At 38.4% G+C, this 19,689-nt stretch overlaps 1 protein-coding gene across 1 annotated transcript in view; it reads right to left on the reverse strand.

The window, feature by feature from the left end:
* CTSC (cathepsin C) overlaps nucleotides 1-13,533 on the reverse strand; it is a 42,800-nt gene extending 29,267 nt beyond the window's left edge. Inside the window, exons 1-2 of the mRNA XM_020993710.2 lie at nucleotides 13,159-13,533; nucleotides 9,484-9,629 (exon numbers count right to left, since the gene is read on the reverse strand). Coding sequence (XP_020849369.1) covers nucleotides 9,484-9,629; nucleotides 13,159-13,450 — 438 coding nt within the window. The 5' untranslated portion in view covers nucleotides 13,451-13,533. The remainder of the gene's footprint in view (nucleotides 1-9,483; nucleotides 9,630-13,158) is intronic.
* Between the last annotated feature and the right edge of the window lie 6,156 nt (nucleotides 13,534-19,689).

Consider the following 19,689-nt stretch of genomic DNA (forward strand, 5'->3'; position numbering starts at 1 on the left):
TGAGTGGGGGGCTCCCTACATAAATGCTACCAATCTCACCATCTACACCCACAGTGGTCCAGGAGATAGGTCAACTAGGCCAAGTGGCAGATGCAAATTCATTACCAGGTCATTTTTTGAAACCTTTCAAGATTGGTAAGTGGTTCTGAGTTTATGCTTCATTGTTGAAGTGTTTAGGTATAATAGGCATTCATGCCACACTGAGCATCAGGGACGTACTTAGGCAAGTGTCAAATATTCAGCCTGCAACACTCCTGAGTGTGGTAGAACCAGATTAAAATGTAATTGGGAAATATTTAATAAAATAAATAAAAACACAATAAAACAGGTAATATTACATTTTAACATAGCTCACAGAGAGCCTTGTATATGGAATAGTGACCCCTGTTTCTATTTGAATTTGACACCGTTGGCTTGAGGAAGCTGGAAGAAGCTGCATTATTGCCTGGCCATTATTAATAATGGCCAAGCAGCTTCCTGAAAACGGCATGATTCCCATGGAAAACCTCATGTGCCAAAGGTGGATCCACTCCCTGAATTCCACATGGCTAATTTAAGTTAGTTGTTCCAGGGTAGTTGATAAAATAGCATCTACTATTAACAAAGAAGCTGAAGTCCTTTGCCTCCCCTTATGGAAACAGCATCAGAAAACCTCAGAATTAGAAAGAAGTATGAAGAAGAGAAAGAAGATGTAAAGGGTTGGGGGTTTTAATGGGGAGTACAGATTTACCCCATGCTGTTATAAAGGATTGCTATATACAGATATGGTCTAGAGCAGGGGTTCTTACTCATTTTTTTCTTTTATTATTATTTTTAAATTAATTAATTTATTTTAGTTTTCAACAATCATTTCCATAAGTTTTTGAGTTTTACATTTTCTCCCCTTCCCTCCCTGCCTCCCTCCCCAAAGCGACATGCAATCTGACATAGGCTCTCTCTATATATTCCTATTAAACATATTTTCACATTAGTCATGTTGTAAAGAAGAATTATAACCAGTAGGAGGAACCACAAGAAAGAAGAAACAAAACAAAAGGAAAAAGAGCAAATAGTATACTTCAATCTGCATTCAGACTCCATAGTTCTTTCTCTGCATGCTGACAGCATTTTTCATCACGAGACTTTTGAAGATATCTTAGATCCTTGCATTGCTGAGAAGAGCTAAGTCTATGAAAGTTAGTCATCGCACAATGTGGCTGTTACTGTGTACAATGTTCTCCTGGTTCTGCTTACTTCACTCAGAGTTCTGTTATCTTCTGTCCTGCTGGGTTCCTCACTGTTCAGATCTGAGCCTCCTGGGAGTCAGTGACTCATTTTTTCCCTTATGAAGTACAACTCAGGAAGTCCAATTTTCTGTCAGTCATGAAACGATTAATCTTCATTTAACCCAGTCTCTAAACTACTTTTGATTTAACAAAGGAGTTTTAACCTCTCAAGGTATAATCATGTGCAAAAAAGCTGAGGGACCATAATACCCTATGACTTTAATCATTTCTCTGATCTCAAATATGTCCCCTCAGTTGCAAAACAGGTCCTCTTAATCATCTGCATCTGTCCCCACATTTTAACAGAAAAACAAAAACAAAAACAAAAACAAAAAACCTGTTTCTTCACACAAGGAGTATATCAATATTTCATGCACAAATGTTCTTTTTTCTTTCCTTTTTAGGACTGTGCACATATAAGAGCTAATATTTTATATCTTTCTTAAGTTGATTTAATTCTTTTTCTTTACACAATAGCTCATTTTTGGTCTCAAAAGTTTGGCTTCTTTTCAGCAACCAAACTGCTCACATACATATAAGGTTGAAACTTACACATGACAGGTTCTACAACAGTTAGGGAAAAGAACAGGATAAAACTCAATTGTGGTAAGACCACCGAACACCTATCAGGAAATCAGACTACAAAAAAGTAAAATCTCTGTAGCCAGCAGCAGACTTGTGAAATCATTTCAACTAGAAGAAAAGTTCAATGTTTCAGGAGAGCCTAGCTTTTCAAACTCTAGCTGCCTGTGTAAACAGCTGTCCTTCATATTCAAAGAAGATACCAGTGTCGCTCCTGCTTCATTCCACATTGCAGGGAAGTAGTTGAAGAGATGGATGGGTGACCAGGATTCCCTTCCCCAAAGCCTGTGTGTACACAATGTTCTTTGGTTTGTGGCCGCAGCTGCTTAGCAGGAGACTTTTGACTCTTGGCCTCAGTATTCCCAGTATGTCTCAGCTTAAAAAGAGCCACCACAGTTTTGGTGGTTCCATGCTAGACTGGTTTTTCTATTTATTAACTATAAAACAATAAAAACTAGGGTTACTTACTTTTGGCAAAGAAGGCCCTTTTTTAAACACTATGTATGTTAATGTGTGCCCGGCCCAGTGTGCTTTACGCTTAACTAGTAAAAACACTAGTAAAGAGATGAATGCATTTTTCATTGTGTGATCTGACATTCCACCAAGTGAGGCATTAGCAATTTCATGCATGCAGAATATCATATCCAGTGAGCACATGCATAAGCACAGCTGGTTAGCAGGTATGATGTTAATCTCACCTAACGCTGAATGTTAGTTGGAACACTACTTCCCACTTTAATCTATAAACTCTATCCTATGAACCTAGCACTTGCTAGTTAGGCACTCCTCCCTTTAAGCAAGCCCAGGGTCTTCCTCTTCCATGTGAGGTAAGTTTCTCTAGTTAGTAGGTGAGAGGAAACTTATCAGTCACTGCTCTATGGCAGGAAAGTGAGGCTAATAGTAGGCATTAGTATCTGGCCTCTCAACTTCCTTTGAATTTCTTTTCTGTTAACCGCTTCTCACATTTATGAACGCTACGTGAGAAATGAGAGGGAAGTGATGAGACAGTGACATTTACAAATGCATGGCTAGGCAGGCAGAGGAAGGTTCTATTTTTTCTTCTCTCTCCTATTCCTTTTCTGATTATCCTGCCCATTCTACTGGTCCAGAGTGGTTTCACATTTAACCTAACCCCTCAATAAAGTTAAAGGATCATTGATTTGGAGCTAAAATGACCCTGAGAAACTACCTAATTTGGCCAAGGTCATACAGGTTCTAAGTGAAAGTTTTTAGACTTGACTCCAGTGGGAAGTTTAATAGTAAAAAATGGTCCTTCCTCACAGCCTTCCCCAGTTTTTTCAATAGGATGGGCCAATGTCACAGAACATGACTAAGGAGAGAGGAGTGGGTGTCTGGAAGTGTAAGGAAATAGAATATCTGGTACAATTCTAGGATAGGCAATTCTAGCTTGTCTCAAAGGCTCTCTCTATTGAAAAAGCTAAGGGCCTTCTCAGAGGACTGAGGCCATTACTTCTCTTGCCTTAAGAGCTTCCCACATATTCACTTACTATGAGAATCACATCTGAATAATTTAATTCTTCAGTATGCTAGTCAGCATGCACACCCTACCCTGCTTGAAGCTTGCTATGGCTTAGCAGAAGAGCTATAAAGCAGCTCATGGATAGGTAAGGACAAGCAGGCTTAAACAGGAAGCAGTAAAGATGCATCCCTCTTCTCCCACTCCCTTTGAGGATTAAGGTGCAACACACACAACCATTGTGTTATTTGGTAAGAAAGGTAAAATATGTCAATAGTGCTCACCCATGTTGTTCCTCAGATGTTCAAATCATACTTCCCCACAGTCCCCACGTGCAAGAAAAACTGACTCATAAAATCAGTGACATCCTAAGAAAATGTTACAAAGGGTCAAATGTGGTATGAAATTCAGATTAAGAAAAAGCATGATTAAAGCATGATAAGGCATTATAGAATTGTCATTTAGACAAACAATGAAAGGCAAATTTTGGCCTTTTCCAGCATTTGAATTATGCTAAGCCTTTACAAGTCCAAAGTTAAGAACTGGAACTAACATTGGCTATAGGTTATGTTGGGTTAAGATTGCTTACTCCTGGAATCATTCCTATTTATAAAATGGTTAAAGTATCATCCTTTGCTGCTGAGCCAAGAAAGTTAGTCAAAATTTAAACTCTACACCCACACAGATCTATAACCAAAGAAACACATGAAACTGACACCTCTAGTGTTGATCACAAATATTAAGTAAAGCATAAAATAATCTAACTTTAGGGGTGTAGGATTCCCAGAGAAAGAAGCTCCATAGTGGGATTCATAACCCACTATGATAACAGTAACAACATAAACATAGGCACATGTACAGGCACACTCTATAAAGAAGATCCAAACTGATATTTTTAAAAAGAATCTCACTCCATACAAAGTCTTGATTAGAAAAAAATAAGCTTTGGCAAGGGCTGACCAAAAAAACATTTTGAATACAGCTTCCTCTCTTTCTAAGCCCCATCTCGTGACTCAAAATTAAAATGGTGAGTTCCTTCTTTTCTAATATTATCTGTTGAGTCCTTTTCCTTCACCCCTATGGCACAGAGGAAGTAATGTTAACAAAAGAAAAAGGGGAAAAGGAACCTCCTGGATTTAATAATTTGGAAAAAGCATAAACTAGTCTGGTCCTCAGCTTACTTTCTATGCCTTCCTCCTTTACAAATCCTACGGGGAATTTCATAGTGGACATGGGTGAGAGGTTGGTGATGGATGCAAACTCAATTCAGTTAGGAGGAAAACACTCCTGTCTCTTAAAACAATAGAATGTTGGCTATTTATAAGCAGAACACACTCTTTTAAAGGGAAAACACTTGCTTTCTAGGTCACTCCCAAAAAGGAAAATATCATAAAAATGATTCCTTTAAATTATTTACACAGTTCAATTCTTACACAAGAGTTCTCTCTCTCTCTGTCTCTCTGTCTCTCTCTCTCAACAAAGCATAACTCAGTAGGCAGGCAAAGAGTGCAGGCTGGCCTTTATGTTTCACTCTAGGCTTGATTTTGACCTACTAAGAATTGTAGAATGTTTGGCCTTGAAGGAAAGCTTAAAGAACATCAAATCCAACCCCTTCATTTTATCTATGAAGTAATGGAGATCCAGAGAGAGGAAGTGATGTGCCCAAAGTGACACAACTAGCTAGCAACAGAGATCTGCCCAGAATCCAGATCATCCATTATTTCCCAGGCCAATATTCTTTTTCTGCATGATGAAATCACAATGAGGAAAAAGAAATTTTAAGTTCAAATTAAGGGTGGATTAGTGGAGAAGGGTATATTCTGATACAGCTAGGCCCCAATTAGTATGAATAATAAATCCCATGAAGGGGTCACATGTATGCAAATTCATGCTATTCATTATAATTATACAAAATATGGTCATTGGTAACAGCCTAGAAGAATGATGTAGGGCAAATTTGAATAATGCACCTACTTCATGAGATTTCTTATTCATGCTAACTGGACCTGGCCATCCCATGCATGAAATAAAGACAATTTCCAGATGAGACCAGAATAAACAAACCTTAAAATGTTCTTAAACACAGGAATAAGATCCAATATTGGAACGTGAGTAAAGAGCAATATGCAGCTCATTTCCTGCGCCAGATATTAGAAAAAAAAATGTATGCCCTATTTCTTCTCTCTTCAATTCCTTGGGGATTAGTTTCATGGACCATCTTCCTCCAAAAATCTCTAAAAGACCCATAGAATTATAAAACGTTAAGTGGTGAAAGGGACCCTACAATTTGTTTAGTCCAACCTGCTACATGTGGAAGAGTTCCTTTGGGACATCCTTGATGAGAAATCATCTGCTTGAATACTTCCAGGGATGGGTAGCTCCTTACTTCATTAGATAGTGATTCTTTTTGAATGGCATTAAAGTACTAATGGTCAGAAAGTGCTTCATTATAATTGCTAAAAAAAGATTCCTTCTATTGAACTGAAATCTGTCTACCTGTAACTTACACACACTTGTCCCAGGTGTGCCCACTATACCTCCAAGTAGATTGTCTACTCCATAAGAATGCTCTCCAAATACTTTAAAATAATGACCATCTTGCTTTCCCCTTGTCTTCTCCAGTCCTCTCAAATGATTTTCCTATGATACAATTTCAATAATTATTTTAGTCTGGACACATGATTTCATGGGTAGAGAGAAGTAACACAGACAGCTGCTTTGCAGTGTATAGACTTATTGAGATAATTGAGATAGTATCTCAATCAATCAACAAGCATTTACTAAGCACCCACTATGTGGCAGGCTCTGTGCTAACCAATGGGGGATACAAAGACTAAAGTCAAACAGTCCCTGTCCTCCAGGAGACAACATGGACATTCAATATATAAGTATGTAGGAAATACACATACATGCCTATACGCATATGTAAGTGTGTGAGTGTATATATATGTATACACATATATAGTTTGTGTGTATGCACATATATACATATATGAATGCATGTATGTGTGTGCATATATACACACTCACAGAGATAGACACACATACATACACATACATATACAAATTTGGGGAAAGGGATCAGTAGCAGGATGGTTTGGGAAAGACCTCATGTTTAAGGGGATGCTTTAGCTGGATTTTGAAGGAAACTAAGGATTTTTAGAAGCAGAAATGAGGAGGGAGGCATTCTAGGCATGGTGATCAGGCAGGTGTCCCAGGAGTAGAGCAACCCTCAACTTCTTGACTAAGTGTGGTATCATCTCTGCTAATGTGCTTCCCTTTTCTTAAGAATAACAATCATGATTGAAGATGACAACTAGTTTAACTTAACTAACTCAACTACCCATACCTTATCTCATTTAATCCTTATCACAACCCTCAAAGACGTATGACTATTATCTCCATTTTACATACGAATAAACTGAAAAGTTAAATGACTTGCCCAATGACATGGTTATTAAGTCCCCTCCCTATAATGGCTGTTTTCTCCTCTGGTGGAAGTGTCTCTCTTAAAATATGGCTCACATGTACTGTTAGTTATCTTTTTCTACATATGTACATATACATATACATATATATTATATATATATGTATATATACAATATATATGTACATATACATATACATATATATTATATATATGTATATATACATATATATATACATGTATTTTGTATCATGTGTATATATACAGACATAAATCTTTTGTATTCCCAACAATGCCTAACACAGTTTTATTGCAAGTAAAAGACACTCTAAATACACCTGTTTTATTAACACTATAAATAGAGAACTTGAAAGCAAAGCTCAGTAGATAAAACTGTGATTGTCTTCTCTGCATATTCCTTTCCTAATAAGCCAACCTTCTAACCCATCTCTTACCATTAAGACTGGGGGGAAAGGTTCTTTTTTTTTAATTTCCAAACAATTTTCCAATTTAGAATTATTTCAAAGGAAAAAAAAACTTCTTCCATAAAAACAGCTAGTATCATTTCTATATTCTCATATTACTCTAGGTACTTAAGTAAGTTTTTCTCATTCACTGATGTGGCTATTAAAACAAAACAAAACTTCACCAGCATAAATCAGTTATTTAGATAACTCCTCTTTTACCATGAAGTTGGTCATAGAAAATATTACAGAGAGATGATTGCTAGATGGCTATGTTACAGCCAAATTCTTTCCATATTATTACTGGTACAATACAATTAGAAATTATTCATCTGTATTTCATGATGATTACTTAGACTTTCTCCATATAAATTTAAATTATCATAATTAGATTATTTAACCATGAAAAAAATCTTTTTTGACATCTGTAAAATTTGATCTGATTGAATGGATTTTCATCAAGAATTTGCACACATCCTAAAGACCATGGTACAATAGAAAATTTAGGAATCTTGGGGGATGAAGTCAGTCACTTTCTACTGGTGTGGCCTTGGACTCATTTAAGCTCTCTGAGCATTGGTTTCCTTCTCTGTAAAATTAGGGCATTGATTCTGATGAGTTCAGTGATCCCCTGAACATACGATATTGAGCAAGCCATTTCTAATATGTGAAAGAGGGTCTTTTAAAAATGTCAGTCAACATAATGGAAAATGCTATCCACATGCAGAGAAAGAACTGTGGAGTCTGAATGCAGATCAAAGTGTACTATTTTCCCTTTTTTATGGGGGGGGCATTCTTTCTCATGGGTTTTCCCTTTGATTTTAATTCTCAACTAATGTGGAAATGTTTAATATGATGTTACATGTATGGCCCATATCAGATTACTCACCATCTTGGGGAGAGGGGAAGGAGGAGAAGGAAACTTAAAACTCAAAATCTCATAAAAGTGAATGATGAAAACTAAAAATAAATAAATATTTTAAGGTGTTAGTCAACATAGTCATTGGAAAAGCAGAGCTATTACGCTCTTCAAGAACATAAAGTAGGCACTTATATTATTTGTTGAGTGAAAGTGAGGTGGGGAGGGATTGATCATTTCTAACATAATGAAAGCTCAAAGGTCCACTTGTTGGATTCCCAAGGAAATTCATCTATCTGGCTTGGACAAATAACCACCAAGGTCTCCTCTAATGCCAGAATTCTATGTTTTCCTATTAGTCAACATTAGCACCCAGGGGGAGGTCATATTCTAAGAAGGAACTACAAATATTCAACAGTGAAACTCTTCTGGGTACATATCTGGGCTTCTGTGGTCATTGACAGTATCTTTCTCTCAATTTCCCATGCATTCTTTGTTTTTTAAATGCTGTTCTACTTGTATAATCTTCACCAGATGAGCTCAGTGTTTCGATCCTTGTTCCATGAAGAGGATAATATTTACTCTGAATTATATGCTGTAAGAAACAGCTATTCTCAGGCTTGTGGATTTAATTTGCTTGGACCATTTAATACTGTATTTGTACAGGCAGTTGTTTCTGAGTTTAAAGAGAACATCTGGATCACAGACTACCATCTGGGTCACAGCCTGCAAATCTTCCAGAAACTGTTTTACTTAAGAGCTTCTATTGAGAGAAGTAATATGATTTGGTACTCTATGGCAAGTAAGATCAATAGTTCAGGCCTGTATGTGTGAGCAGAAATAACCTAGACTGAGCCAACTTCTGCCATTGCTTTAATTAATAACATTGATGTAACCCTTGGATTGACTGTCTTCTGGATAGAGGACTTTCAGTCCTTTCCAGAAAGTTATTGTCATGATCCATTTTGCACATTACCATGAAAAAGCAATCAGATCAATGAAGAGTCTTTCAGAGGCACAACACAAAGGTCTGAGAGGTGAGGTGGAGGCTGTAAACCAGAAATAAACTGATTTTGTTTTTAATCCATAGTTTTGAGGGACCAGACGAGGCAAGTAATTGCCATTACAATTAGAAAGGAAGGATGTAGCCACACATACCAAACTGTGAAGACAAATATAATTAACTGTGCACAATTAAAAATAAATTGAGCTTAATTTGTTTATATTTAACTATTTATGAATTCTGATTTCATATAAATAGTGATAAGGTGACATGACTATTTTAACTCATCTTGGAAAGATTGGTGTCCAAAATTGTGGCTTTCGTTCTTTTTTGACATTGATGAAGGGAACAGATACTAAACAGAGGGTTCAATGAGAATAAGAAAATAATCATTAAAGAAACTGACCTTAAAAAAGGCAAACCATTTGTAGTCATTTAACACAATCTCAAAACCTTGATTGTAAATGATTGTGAAGAAACCAGAATTGCCAAATTCATCAGTTGCCACATCTAACTTCTGCAGGTGTACTACCACTTTCTTTCTTGGTGGCCCTGGGGACACAAGAAATGGCAAAGAAAAATTAGGCATTGAAGAGACAGTAATAAATCCTTCTCATTCATTTTTCTCCATCTTAATCAAGCTGTTTTCTTCTCATGTGCCAGATTTTGGCTCTTTTCATCCTCCTCTGTTGAAAACATAAGATGAGCATCATTTTTCGCCAAGTCCTCTGAAATACAATCTTTCAACTGTATTGTTACTTGGCCCTGTGGAAAACCCTATGCTCTTAAGAATGAGGGCTAGTGAGAATTTTCTTTAGGAGATCAAAGGACTTGTCTACGATCACAAAGTTAGAAAGTATTTCAGCCAAAACTAGAACATAAGTTTTCTGCCTGTATCCAGTATGCCAGCTCAAACAGTGAAAAAAGTGAGAGTTAGAAAAATATGAAGAGATATAGAGGGAAAGACAACAAAGTAGACAACAATGAAGCTAAAAAAGTCAGTCCCTAGAGAGATAACAACAGGAAAGGAGATTGGTGGCACAGTGGCCAGAAAGCTGGGCCTGGTGTCAGGAAGACCTAAATTCAGATTTGACCTCAGATGCTGCTTAACTGCTTAAAAGTGCTTTAAAAAAGTGCTTACAAGCACTTAACTGCTCTCTGCCTCAGTTTCCTCAACTGTAAAACAGAGATAATAATATCATCTACCTCACTGGGTTGTTTAGGGGAAAATAAGATTATTTTTAAAGTGTTTAGCACAGGGCCTAGGCATACAGTAGCTGCTTAATAAATATGTGTTCCCTTTCCTCTTCCCTTATGCTCACCTAAATTCATAAAATGGATATTTCTGAAACATTTCTCTTCTGTAGGATTTAACTACACTAACTGTATCAAAACATGGTGAACTTTTTCTTCTGCAGTATTTCTTTGTGGTCATGACGATGTGTTCTTGGAGGTTTCTTTAAGCTATTGAACACTTAAAGCACCACTATTTTTGTTCTGTTACTTTACTTCTAAAGAGTTGTGATTTCCTCCATGACGGTCCCTTCCACACCCAACCAGCCTCTGCCGTCAAACACGTGCTGATCATAAATGTTCCACACATTGGTAGACCAGAAGTCATAGACCCAAAACTAGAAGAACCTTCAGCAGCCATTTCATCCAAACTCCCCATTTTACAGATATAAAATTTTGCAGAGATGAGGCTCAGAGAGATTAAATGATTTGCCCAGAGTCAAACAGCTAGGGCACACATGAGGCAGGTTGAGAACCCAAACTTTCTTTACTCCAGTTCTAGCACTCTACTGCTTCTTGCTACTTTTTATGAGTTGTATTAGCCATGAAAAATTCATCCCCTAGACATCAGGCTTTTAGTGAGAACTCAAGTTGGTTCTCAGACAATAGCTTATCTCTCAAGCCTTTCCAGCTTAATAGGATCTGCTGGAATTTAGGCTCCTTGGCAGACAGATCTTTTGAGAATCACAGACATGTCCCTACTCTAATGAAGCATTAGACAATGACTTAAGCATCTAACATAAAAACCTATTTCCGTGCATTGCCTCCATAGAATTTGGGTTGTATCCACATTATGGGGCCTGAGTTCTACTATGTGAGAAATAGGACAAATTTAGTGCTCCTACCCAAAGTTGAAAATCATTTTGGCCAGCTAGCCTCCAGCTTTAACTTTTCACCAGATACATACCTCCCATAAGGGAAAATGGACGAAAGCTTCTGTAATGCTTCTACAATCTGGAATTCTACACTTAAGGGATTCTTGAGTATGTAAAAAACCAGTACTTGCTCTCAAGGAACTCACAGTCTAATGGCAGGTTATATTCATAGATTAAGGAGAGCTTGAAGGACCTATGATGACATCTAGTCCAATGCCCTCTTTTTTTTGGGGGGGGGAGAGCAGGGGGAAATGGTATTTTTAAAGATGACTGAGAAGTGAAAAGGTTAAGTGACTTGCCCAAAGTCACAGGTAGTAAAAGGTAGGGTCAGGCTTTGAATCCAGGTCTCCTAACTCCAAATCCAGTATGCTTTCCACTCTAACAAGGTGCATAGCCTTGTAGAAAACAAGGCATTAGAAAATTTCATTAACAAGTTAGATTGGGTTATGTTATTTTGTACTGTAAGAACAGCAAGGTTGTTTTTTTTTAACTTAAAAGTTTTCCTTACTCTAAAGAAATAGTCTCTACCAAGAGTTATGCCCTGAAACTGGAGCAGTAGTCCTGTAGTATATTTAAATAGAAATTCCATAACTGCCAGCTTCCTCATTTTCACCTCCCTCTCTCCCAACATAATATGGAAAAGTTCCCATTGTTGTGTCCTAAAGTATCTTCTAGCTCATTTCTTTTCCCAGGCAAACTCCTATCAGACCACACTGCCAAAAGGGAGTAGCCATTAATTTTTAACTTTATGAATTTGCCTAAACTAGTATCAAAAAGGCACACTCCAAATTCCCAGGTTCTGTCCCCAAAATCTTAGGTCTCAGGGAAAAATGGGAAAGAGAGAAGCAGAAAAAATAGCTAGCTCTAGGTGACTGTAATCTGCTAGCCTATAGAGTGAAATTAATGAAGAATATGTATTTAGATCAGAAGAAGATGCCTTTAGAATTAGATTTACATGACATTACACCAAATATCTAAGTACTGTTCCCCATTAGATTGGAAGCCCGTAGAAGGCAAAGATTTTTTTCGTTGTCGTTGTCGTTGTTGTTTTGGGGTGTTTTTATTTTTGTTTGCTTTTTGTAGTTTCTTTGATTCCACAGCTCTCAGCACACAGCCTGGTATATAATAGGCTCTTAATAAATGCTTGTTGACTGACAAAAAGTAACAGTTTCACAGAGGATCTTTCAGAGTCCAAAGGGTCAAAAAACATTTTTAAAAATGAAGTTCATCAGCAATATCGTAAGATGATCAGCTATTCCCAGCAATACAATGATCTAAGACAACTCTGAAGGACTTAAGATGAAAAATGATATTCAACTCCAGAGAAAGAACTGATGGTGTTTGAATACCGATTGAAGCATACTTTTTTTTAAAAAACTTTTTTCTTGATTTCTTTTTGGGGGGGCTACGTTTTCTTTAACAACGTGACCATTATGCAAATGTTTTGCATGACTGCACATGTATAACCTGTATCAAATTGCTTGCCTTCTCTGTGAGGGGGTGGGGTAGGGAAGAAGGGAGAGAATTTAGAACTGAAAGTTTTAAAAAACGAATGTTAAAAATTGTTTTTACATGTAACTGAGGAAAACAAAATACTATATAAATTTAAACAAAAAAAATGAAGTTCATAACTGCTCAAATTTCCCTACTTTGACCTGAGGCATGAGGTCTTCAAGTCAGGGGCACGAAGGGCTCACTCTGGGATTAGTGAGAAGAGGGGCTGAGGAGGGAGTATCCAGGGCATTTCAGCGCAAACTCTAAATAAACTCACCTTAGTTGAACTGAAAGGAAGAAAAAAGAAAGAAGTAGTGGGGGAAGGGCCAAGGGAAGGGAAAGGGCCTCACTACCTGTCATGAGTGGAGAAAGACATTCTCAAATAAAAGAAAAGGAAGGAGGTGGTACAAGACGCTTACCCAACACTGAGCAGTTGATGCGGTTGTCCTGAAGCCCCTGCCCCTCTGACACCTGGAAAACCCAGGTACCCTGCAAATCGGAGTAAGTGCAATTGGCGGGAGTGTCGGAGGAGGCAAACCCGACCAGAGAGAGGACGAAGAGGAGACTCAGCAGGCGCGAACAGCCCCAGAGCCCCATCCCCACCAGTAGGCAATCAGGGCGGCGTGCCGGCTGCTGCGGAAGGTGCTCAGAGAGAGCGCAGCCTAGCACCCTCCGTATACTCAGGAGCAAGGCCACCCGGGTGTAAGGCATTTAAAGCTCAGCAGCTTTAGGGGGCCGGAAAAGAGGAGGCCCCCGAGGGATCACGCGGTGGGGGCGAGATAGGGGAGGGGGAAAGGGGAACTGTCACGTGAGCAACGCCTCCTCACCCACCCCCATTCGGCCTGTCCTAGGGCCCGCCCCTTTCAAAGTTTGGGGACTAGGGTTGGCTCGGTGACGGGAAGGGACAGGGTCCGGCCAATGTGTCGTGCTAGCGACTCTACTCTGGGGCGGCTTCTGGACGCGAGGTGGAGGCGGACGGAACGGGACGCACTGGACCGGGCTCCCTGCGGACCAGCTACGAGGGGGGCTACTGCTTGCCTAAGGAAGGGCTTACAAAAGATCCCACTCTTCGGAGCCAAGGCATTCCGAACACCCGCAGACTCAAGTTTCTGGTGCTCAGTCACAAGGAAGCTGTTGGTGTAAACTACTGCTGGGTCAGAACCCCAGCATGACGTGTCCTGAGAAAGTTAGCTCTCCAGCTGCTTATCCGGGCAGAGGAACGGCTGGCCTCTGAGTAAGGGGCGTAGGTCGATAAAACAAAAAACCAGACAAAACTTTCCATAACAATTTTTCAGAAAAGGTACAGAGAATACTATGCTGTCCCTGGTCAGAGGTGCTTGTTTTTTTTTTTTCTAACTTTCGTGACTTTGCCTTTCTAGCGTCTCTTACTTCATTGTTCAGTTAATTTCTTTGGATTCCTAATTAATTTGCTCTCTCCAGGAAGTCTTTCCTATAGACTTTGAGCTCTCCGCCCTCTCCCCCGCCCAGTACTTTGCATCTCTCAAATGCACTTAATCTTGTAATGTTCTGTATTTTGGTTAATCGTATGTGAGCTATCCGGTCTCAGACACATAACACTTACTAGCTGTGTGACCCTGGGCAAGTCACTTAACCCCTATTGCCTCACCAAAAAAAAAAAAAGCAAAAAAAATAATATAAGCCTTATATGTCTGCCACACTATAAGCTCCATAAAGGCCAGTGAGTGAATTATTTAAACTGAGTTTTCCCCAGTACCTAGCACACTGTTCTGCACACAAAACCTACTTAATAAATGTTTCTTATTATTTTTGAAGTTCTTTTCCTCTGGCTACTCACCTGTATGTGAAAGGGAGAATTTATATTTTTGATTTCTACCGCTCTAAAATACATCTGAAACCTCGGATGTCTTGGATGAATAGATGGTGTTGGCCTAGGCTGCATGGCCACAGTTACAGTGTGGGTTGTAGATGGGTGCTGAGGTTACTTCCACCTCTGAGATTCTCTGATTATACTCCTGGATAAGCTAATTTTTTTTTTTGTTTGCTTGTTTGTTTGTTTGTTTAATCTCCTGGAAGTTAGTCTTTTCTCTTCTCTTTCATTATCATCCCTAAATCTGGATATAGAATTTAATTTGGAAATCAATGAGTAGCTGCACTTATATCCTTGAATAAACAAGAGAGGCAAGGGGGTAGCCAGGACTTGATTTCAGCTCTTGTTACCTTTCTTAACTTTAGCATACTTGAAATTTGAAGGAGAGGTAAGATACTTAACAATAGTGATACTAGATACAAATATAAACTTAAATTGTAGCAGTGTCTCCAAGAAGCAATGGAAAAGTTCTTTGGTTAGTTGATAAGCCTTTGACACATGCTGTTCCTGTTGAACAGTTGACTCTCAGGGTTTCACAACTTCTTCAATTTAAGCACAATAATCAATTGTAGAAAATTGGCCTTCAGTTTCTTTATTGGTAAAATAAAGGGCACAGTTGAAAAGGATCTGGTCTCTGATGCTTACTACCTTTGTGACTTTGAGCAGACTTTCTATGATCCCTAAAATGATTACCTAAGTCCCCTTTGGTTTCTAGATCTATGAATCTTAAGAAACCTTCTAGACTTGATGTTACAAAAGCATGGTAGTGATCTGCTTAAATTGAGGGAATTCCCATACAGAGCCCACAAGACTGATTCAGTTGGTCATTTTGCTTTTCAGTAGGGTCTAACTTTATGAACCCCATTTGGGGTTTTCTTGGCAAAAATACCAGAGTGGTTTTGCCATTTCCTTCTCCAGCTCATTTTACAGTTGAGAGACTGAGGCAAACAGGGTTGAATGACTTGCCCAGGATCACACAGCTAGTAAGTGTCTGAGGCCAGTTTGGAACTCAGAAAGATAAGTCTTCTGGCTCCAAGCCTGGAACTCTAACCACTGCACTATCCTGCTATCCTATAAGACTGATAACTGAATCTAAATTAAAGGGAGAAAATAAATAACATTTGTGTTGTCTGACCTTTCTAGAAAACAAAGGACAGAGCTAGTTTAAGGTTTGTGAAAGATTATAAAAATAATTATAAAAATGTTCCCTTAATAACTTTGTTAAGTAGGCAGTAAATATATCATTAACCTCCATTTTTTAGATGAGGAGACTAAAGCTACCTAACTTCCATGAGCTCATACAGATGAAAAATGCTCGAACTAGAATTCAGACTCAAATCCCCCACTTCATATTCCATATGGATCAGGCTTTATTGTCTTTGAGTTCCCTTCCAGCTCTGATGTTCTGCATTCTGGTACTAAGTTGAGTGTTCTTTCTACCATACTCCATACTATCTCTACTATCAGAAACTGTATTCCGCTTACTGCAAGAAGTTTTCAAATATACTAGGGTTTTCAGAGGAAAGAATGAGGAAGCTTTTTTCTTCAGTTTACATCTTGAAAAAATAAGCTGCTATGTTCCTTTTCTTCAGGGAGTTACTCAAGAACTTAGTTCACGTTAGTATCAAGGACCTTCCCCATGAGTGCACTTTCAGTGGAAGACAAGTAGCAGCTTTTACCAAGTAACTAGGACCTCAATTTTCTCTGCACAAAAGCTGGTTTGATAAGTATTAAAAAGTTATTCCCAACCATTCACATAATTTACTGTGAAAACACCTAGAAAAAAATGTGAGTAACTTGAATTTCCCCAGCACTCTTATTGGCACAGTAGGATCTGGGAATTTAAGTGAGTATACTTAAGGTGCTTTCCCAAGAATTATTTTTGACAGATGTTAAGGATTAAGTAAGAATGATGTAAGTATATTTGGCAACTTGATCTGATGCATCATTAAATATTGAGCAATAGCAGGACCAACCCCCCTTTTATCATCTGTGTAACATTGTTATTTTTTTCTTTATTTCTTTTCATTTCATTTTATGTTCCATCTCCTTCCCTTTATATTTTTTTTTCCAGAAAGGGAAAAAAATGCAAGCATACAAGGTGAATTCATGTCCTCTGTTTTCTAGGCTCCCACCTGTTGACATCTTACTGATTTTCCTATTAAGAAGAGATTTCTCCCTTAGCTTATCTTAGAGCATTCTCATTTCCCCTGATGCGTTCATCACATCCTAGCTTCCATTATTTTTATAGGTATCCCTTCTTTATTTTTCTGATTAAACTTTGTTCCATGAAGATGGGAACCATATTTGAGCAACTGCACTTATATTCAGGAGAATTGGCTTCCAATCTCACTTCTGACAATTATTAGTACTGGAAACCTCAAATAAGTCACTAACTTTTATGGGCCTCACTTTTCTCCAATCTAGTCCAAACTAGTAAATGTTTATTAAGCAGCTATTATGTGCCAGACACTGCTAAGCCTTGAGGATACAGTTAATAAAAGGAAAGACAGTATCCTGCCTCAAGGAACTTATAACCTAATGGGGGAGACAAGACACAAAAGAAAGAATTAGTAAAGGGGGGGAGCCAAGATGACAGAGTAAAATCAGTGACTTGTTTGAGCTCTTCTCCAAACCCTTTCAAATACCTGCGAAAAATGGTTCTGAACAAATTCTAGAGCAGCAGAACTCACCAAAAGACAGAGTGAAATAATTTCCAGCCCAAGACAACCTGGATTATTGATGAGAAAGATCTATTGCTCCGCTAGAAAAGGAGCACAGTTCAGTGTGGGCCACTCAGGCAAAGACCAGGCCTCAGCAAACCTGGAGCAGGCCTCGGGGCACTGAATCATGGGGAGCTGTGGCAGTTTCTAGACTTCTCAACCCACAAACACCAAAGACAACTTAGAAGGTCAGTAGGAAAGGTCTGTCAGACCTGTGTGTGAGAGGACCTGGGTCAGCTGCTGCTTCCAGAGCTCCTGGCCCACAGATGGTGGGAGTATCAAGCAGGTGATCAGAAGTGGATTGAAAGGATCTTTGCTGGTGCTGAGGCAGGATTCTCTTGCTTTGCCTGTGCTTGGATCTGGGTTGCAGTCCTGGGTGGCAATCCTGGGGCAAGCAGACACACTGGCTTGGCAGAGCTTGTGGCAGCAGTAGAGAGAGAATCTTCCTCACAGTTACAAGGCAGAAAAGAGTGCTTGTGGTCACTCATAGACCAGCGCACAGGCAATGAAAGGAGTAAACACCTTACCTTTTATCATACCACTTTGGAAGAACTGAAAATTTATAGATCACTAGAAGTATCTCTGAAAACAGCTGCATGAAAGCCTTGAAGCTTGGGACAGCACATCCTCTGCACTGGAAGCAGACTCCTACCTAAACAAAGAGTTTAATAGTCAAGTAATTGGCTGGGAACATGAGCAAACAGCTCAAAAAAAAATTAGAACTCAGACCATAAAATCTTATTTTGGTGACAAGGAAGATCAAAACATACAACCAGAAGAAGACAACAAAGTCAAAGCTCCTACATTCAAAGCCTCCAAGAAATAATATGAATCAATCCCAGGCCATGGGAGAACTCAAAAAGAATTTTGAGAAGCAAGTAAGAGAAGGAGAGGAAAAACTGGGAAGAGAAATGAGAGTGATGCAAAAAAAATCATAAAAAACAAGTCAATAGCTTGCTAAAGGAGACCCCAAAAAATGCTGAAGAAAATAACACCTTAAAAAATTGTCTAACCCAAATGGCAAAAGAGGTCCAAAAAGGCAATAAGGAGGAGAATGCCTTAAAAAGCAGAATTGGCCAAATGGGAAAGGAAGTCCAAAAGCTCACTGAAGAAAATACTTCCTTAAAACTTAGAATGGAGCAAATAGAAGCTAGTGACTTTATGAGAAATCAAGACATTATAAAACAAAACCAAAAGAATGAAAAAATAAAAGACAATGTGAAATATGTCATTGGAAAAACAACTGACCTAGAAAATAGATCCAGGAGAGATAATTTAAAAATCATTGTACTACCTGAATGCCATGATCAAAAAAAGAGCCTAGACATCATCTTTCAAGAAATTGTCAAGGATTGCTAATGTGAAAATATGTTTAATAGGAATGTATATGTATAGCCTATATCAGATTGTGTGCCATCTTGGGAAGGGTGGTGGGGAGGAAAGGGGAGAAAATTGTTAAACTCAAAAGCATATGGAACTGATTGTTGATAAATCAAAATAAATTAAGAAATTGTCAAGGAAAACTCCCTGATACTCTAGAACCAGAGGGTAAAATAGAAATGGAAAGAATCTACCCACCACCTCCTGAAAGAGATCCCCAAAGGAAAACTCCTAGAAATATTATAGCCAAATTCCACAGTTCCCAGGTCAAGGAGAAAATAGTACAAACAGCCAGAAAGAAACAATTCAAGCATTATGGAAACACAATTAGGATAACATAAGATTTAGTGGCTTCTATGGTAAGGGATCAGAGGGCTTGGAATATGATGTTCCAGAGGATTAAAACCAAGAATTACCTATCCAGAAAAATTGAGTATAATCCTTCAAGGGAAAAAATGGATATTCAGTGAAATAGAGGACCTTCAAACATTCTTGATGAAAAGAACAGAATTGAATAGAAAATCTGACTTTGAAATACAAGAGAAGTTTGAAAAGGTAAATAGGAAAGAGAAATCATAACAGACTTATTAAAGCTGAACTGTTTACGTTCCTACGTGGAAGGATGACATTTGTAATTTATGAGACCTTTCTCAGAATTAGGGTAATTGGAGGGGGAAAAATATATATATATATATATATGTGTGTGTGTGTGTGTGTGTGTGTGTGTGTGTGTGTTTATATGTATATATGTATATACGTATGTATATATAGACAGAGGCCACAGGGTGAGTTGAAGATGAAGGGATGATAACTAAAAAATAAAATTAAGGGGTGAGAGAGGATTATACTGGCAGGGAAGAGGTAGAATGGGATAAATTATCTCACATAAAACAGACAAGAAAAAGCTTTTACAATGGAGGGGAAGTGGGAGAAGGTGAGAGGGAATGAGTGAATCTTACTCTCATTGGATTTAACTTGAGGTGGGAATAACACATACA

This window comes from Phascolarctos cinereus, unplaced genomic scaffold, assembly GCF_003287225.1.
Source record: "Phascolarctos cinereus isolate Bilbo 61053 unplaced genomic scaffold, phaCin_HiC Scaffold_726;HRSCAF=1367, whole genome shotgun sequence".
NCBI classification, from domain to species: Eukaryota; Metazoa; Chordata; class Mammalia; order Diprotodontia; family Phascolarctidae; genus Phascolarctos; species Phascolarctos cinereus.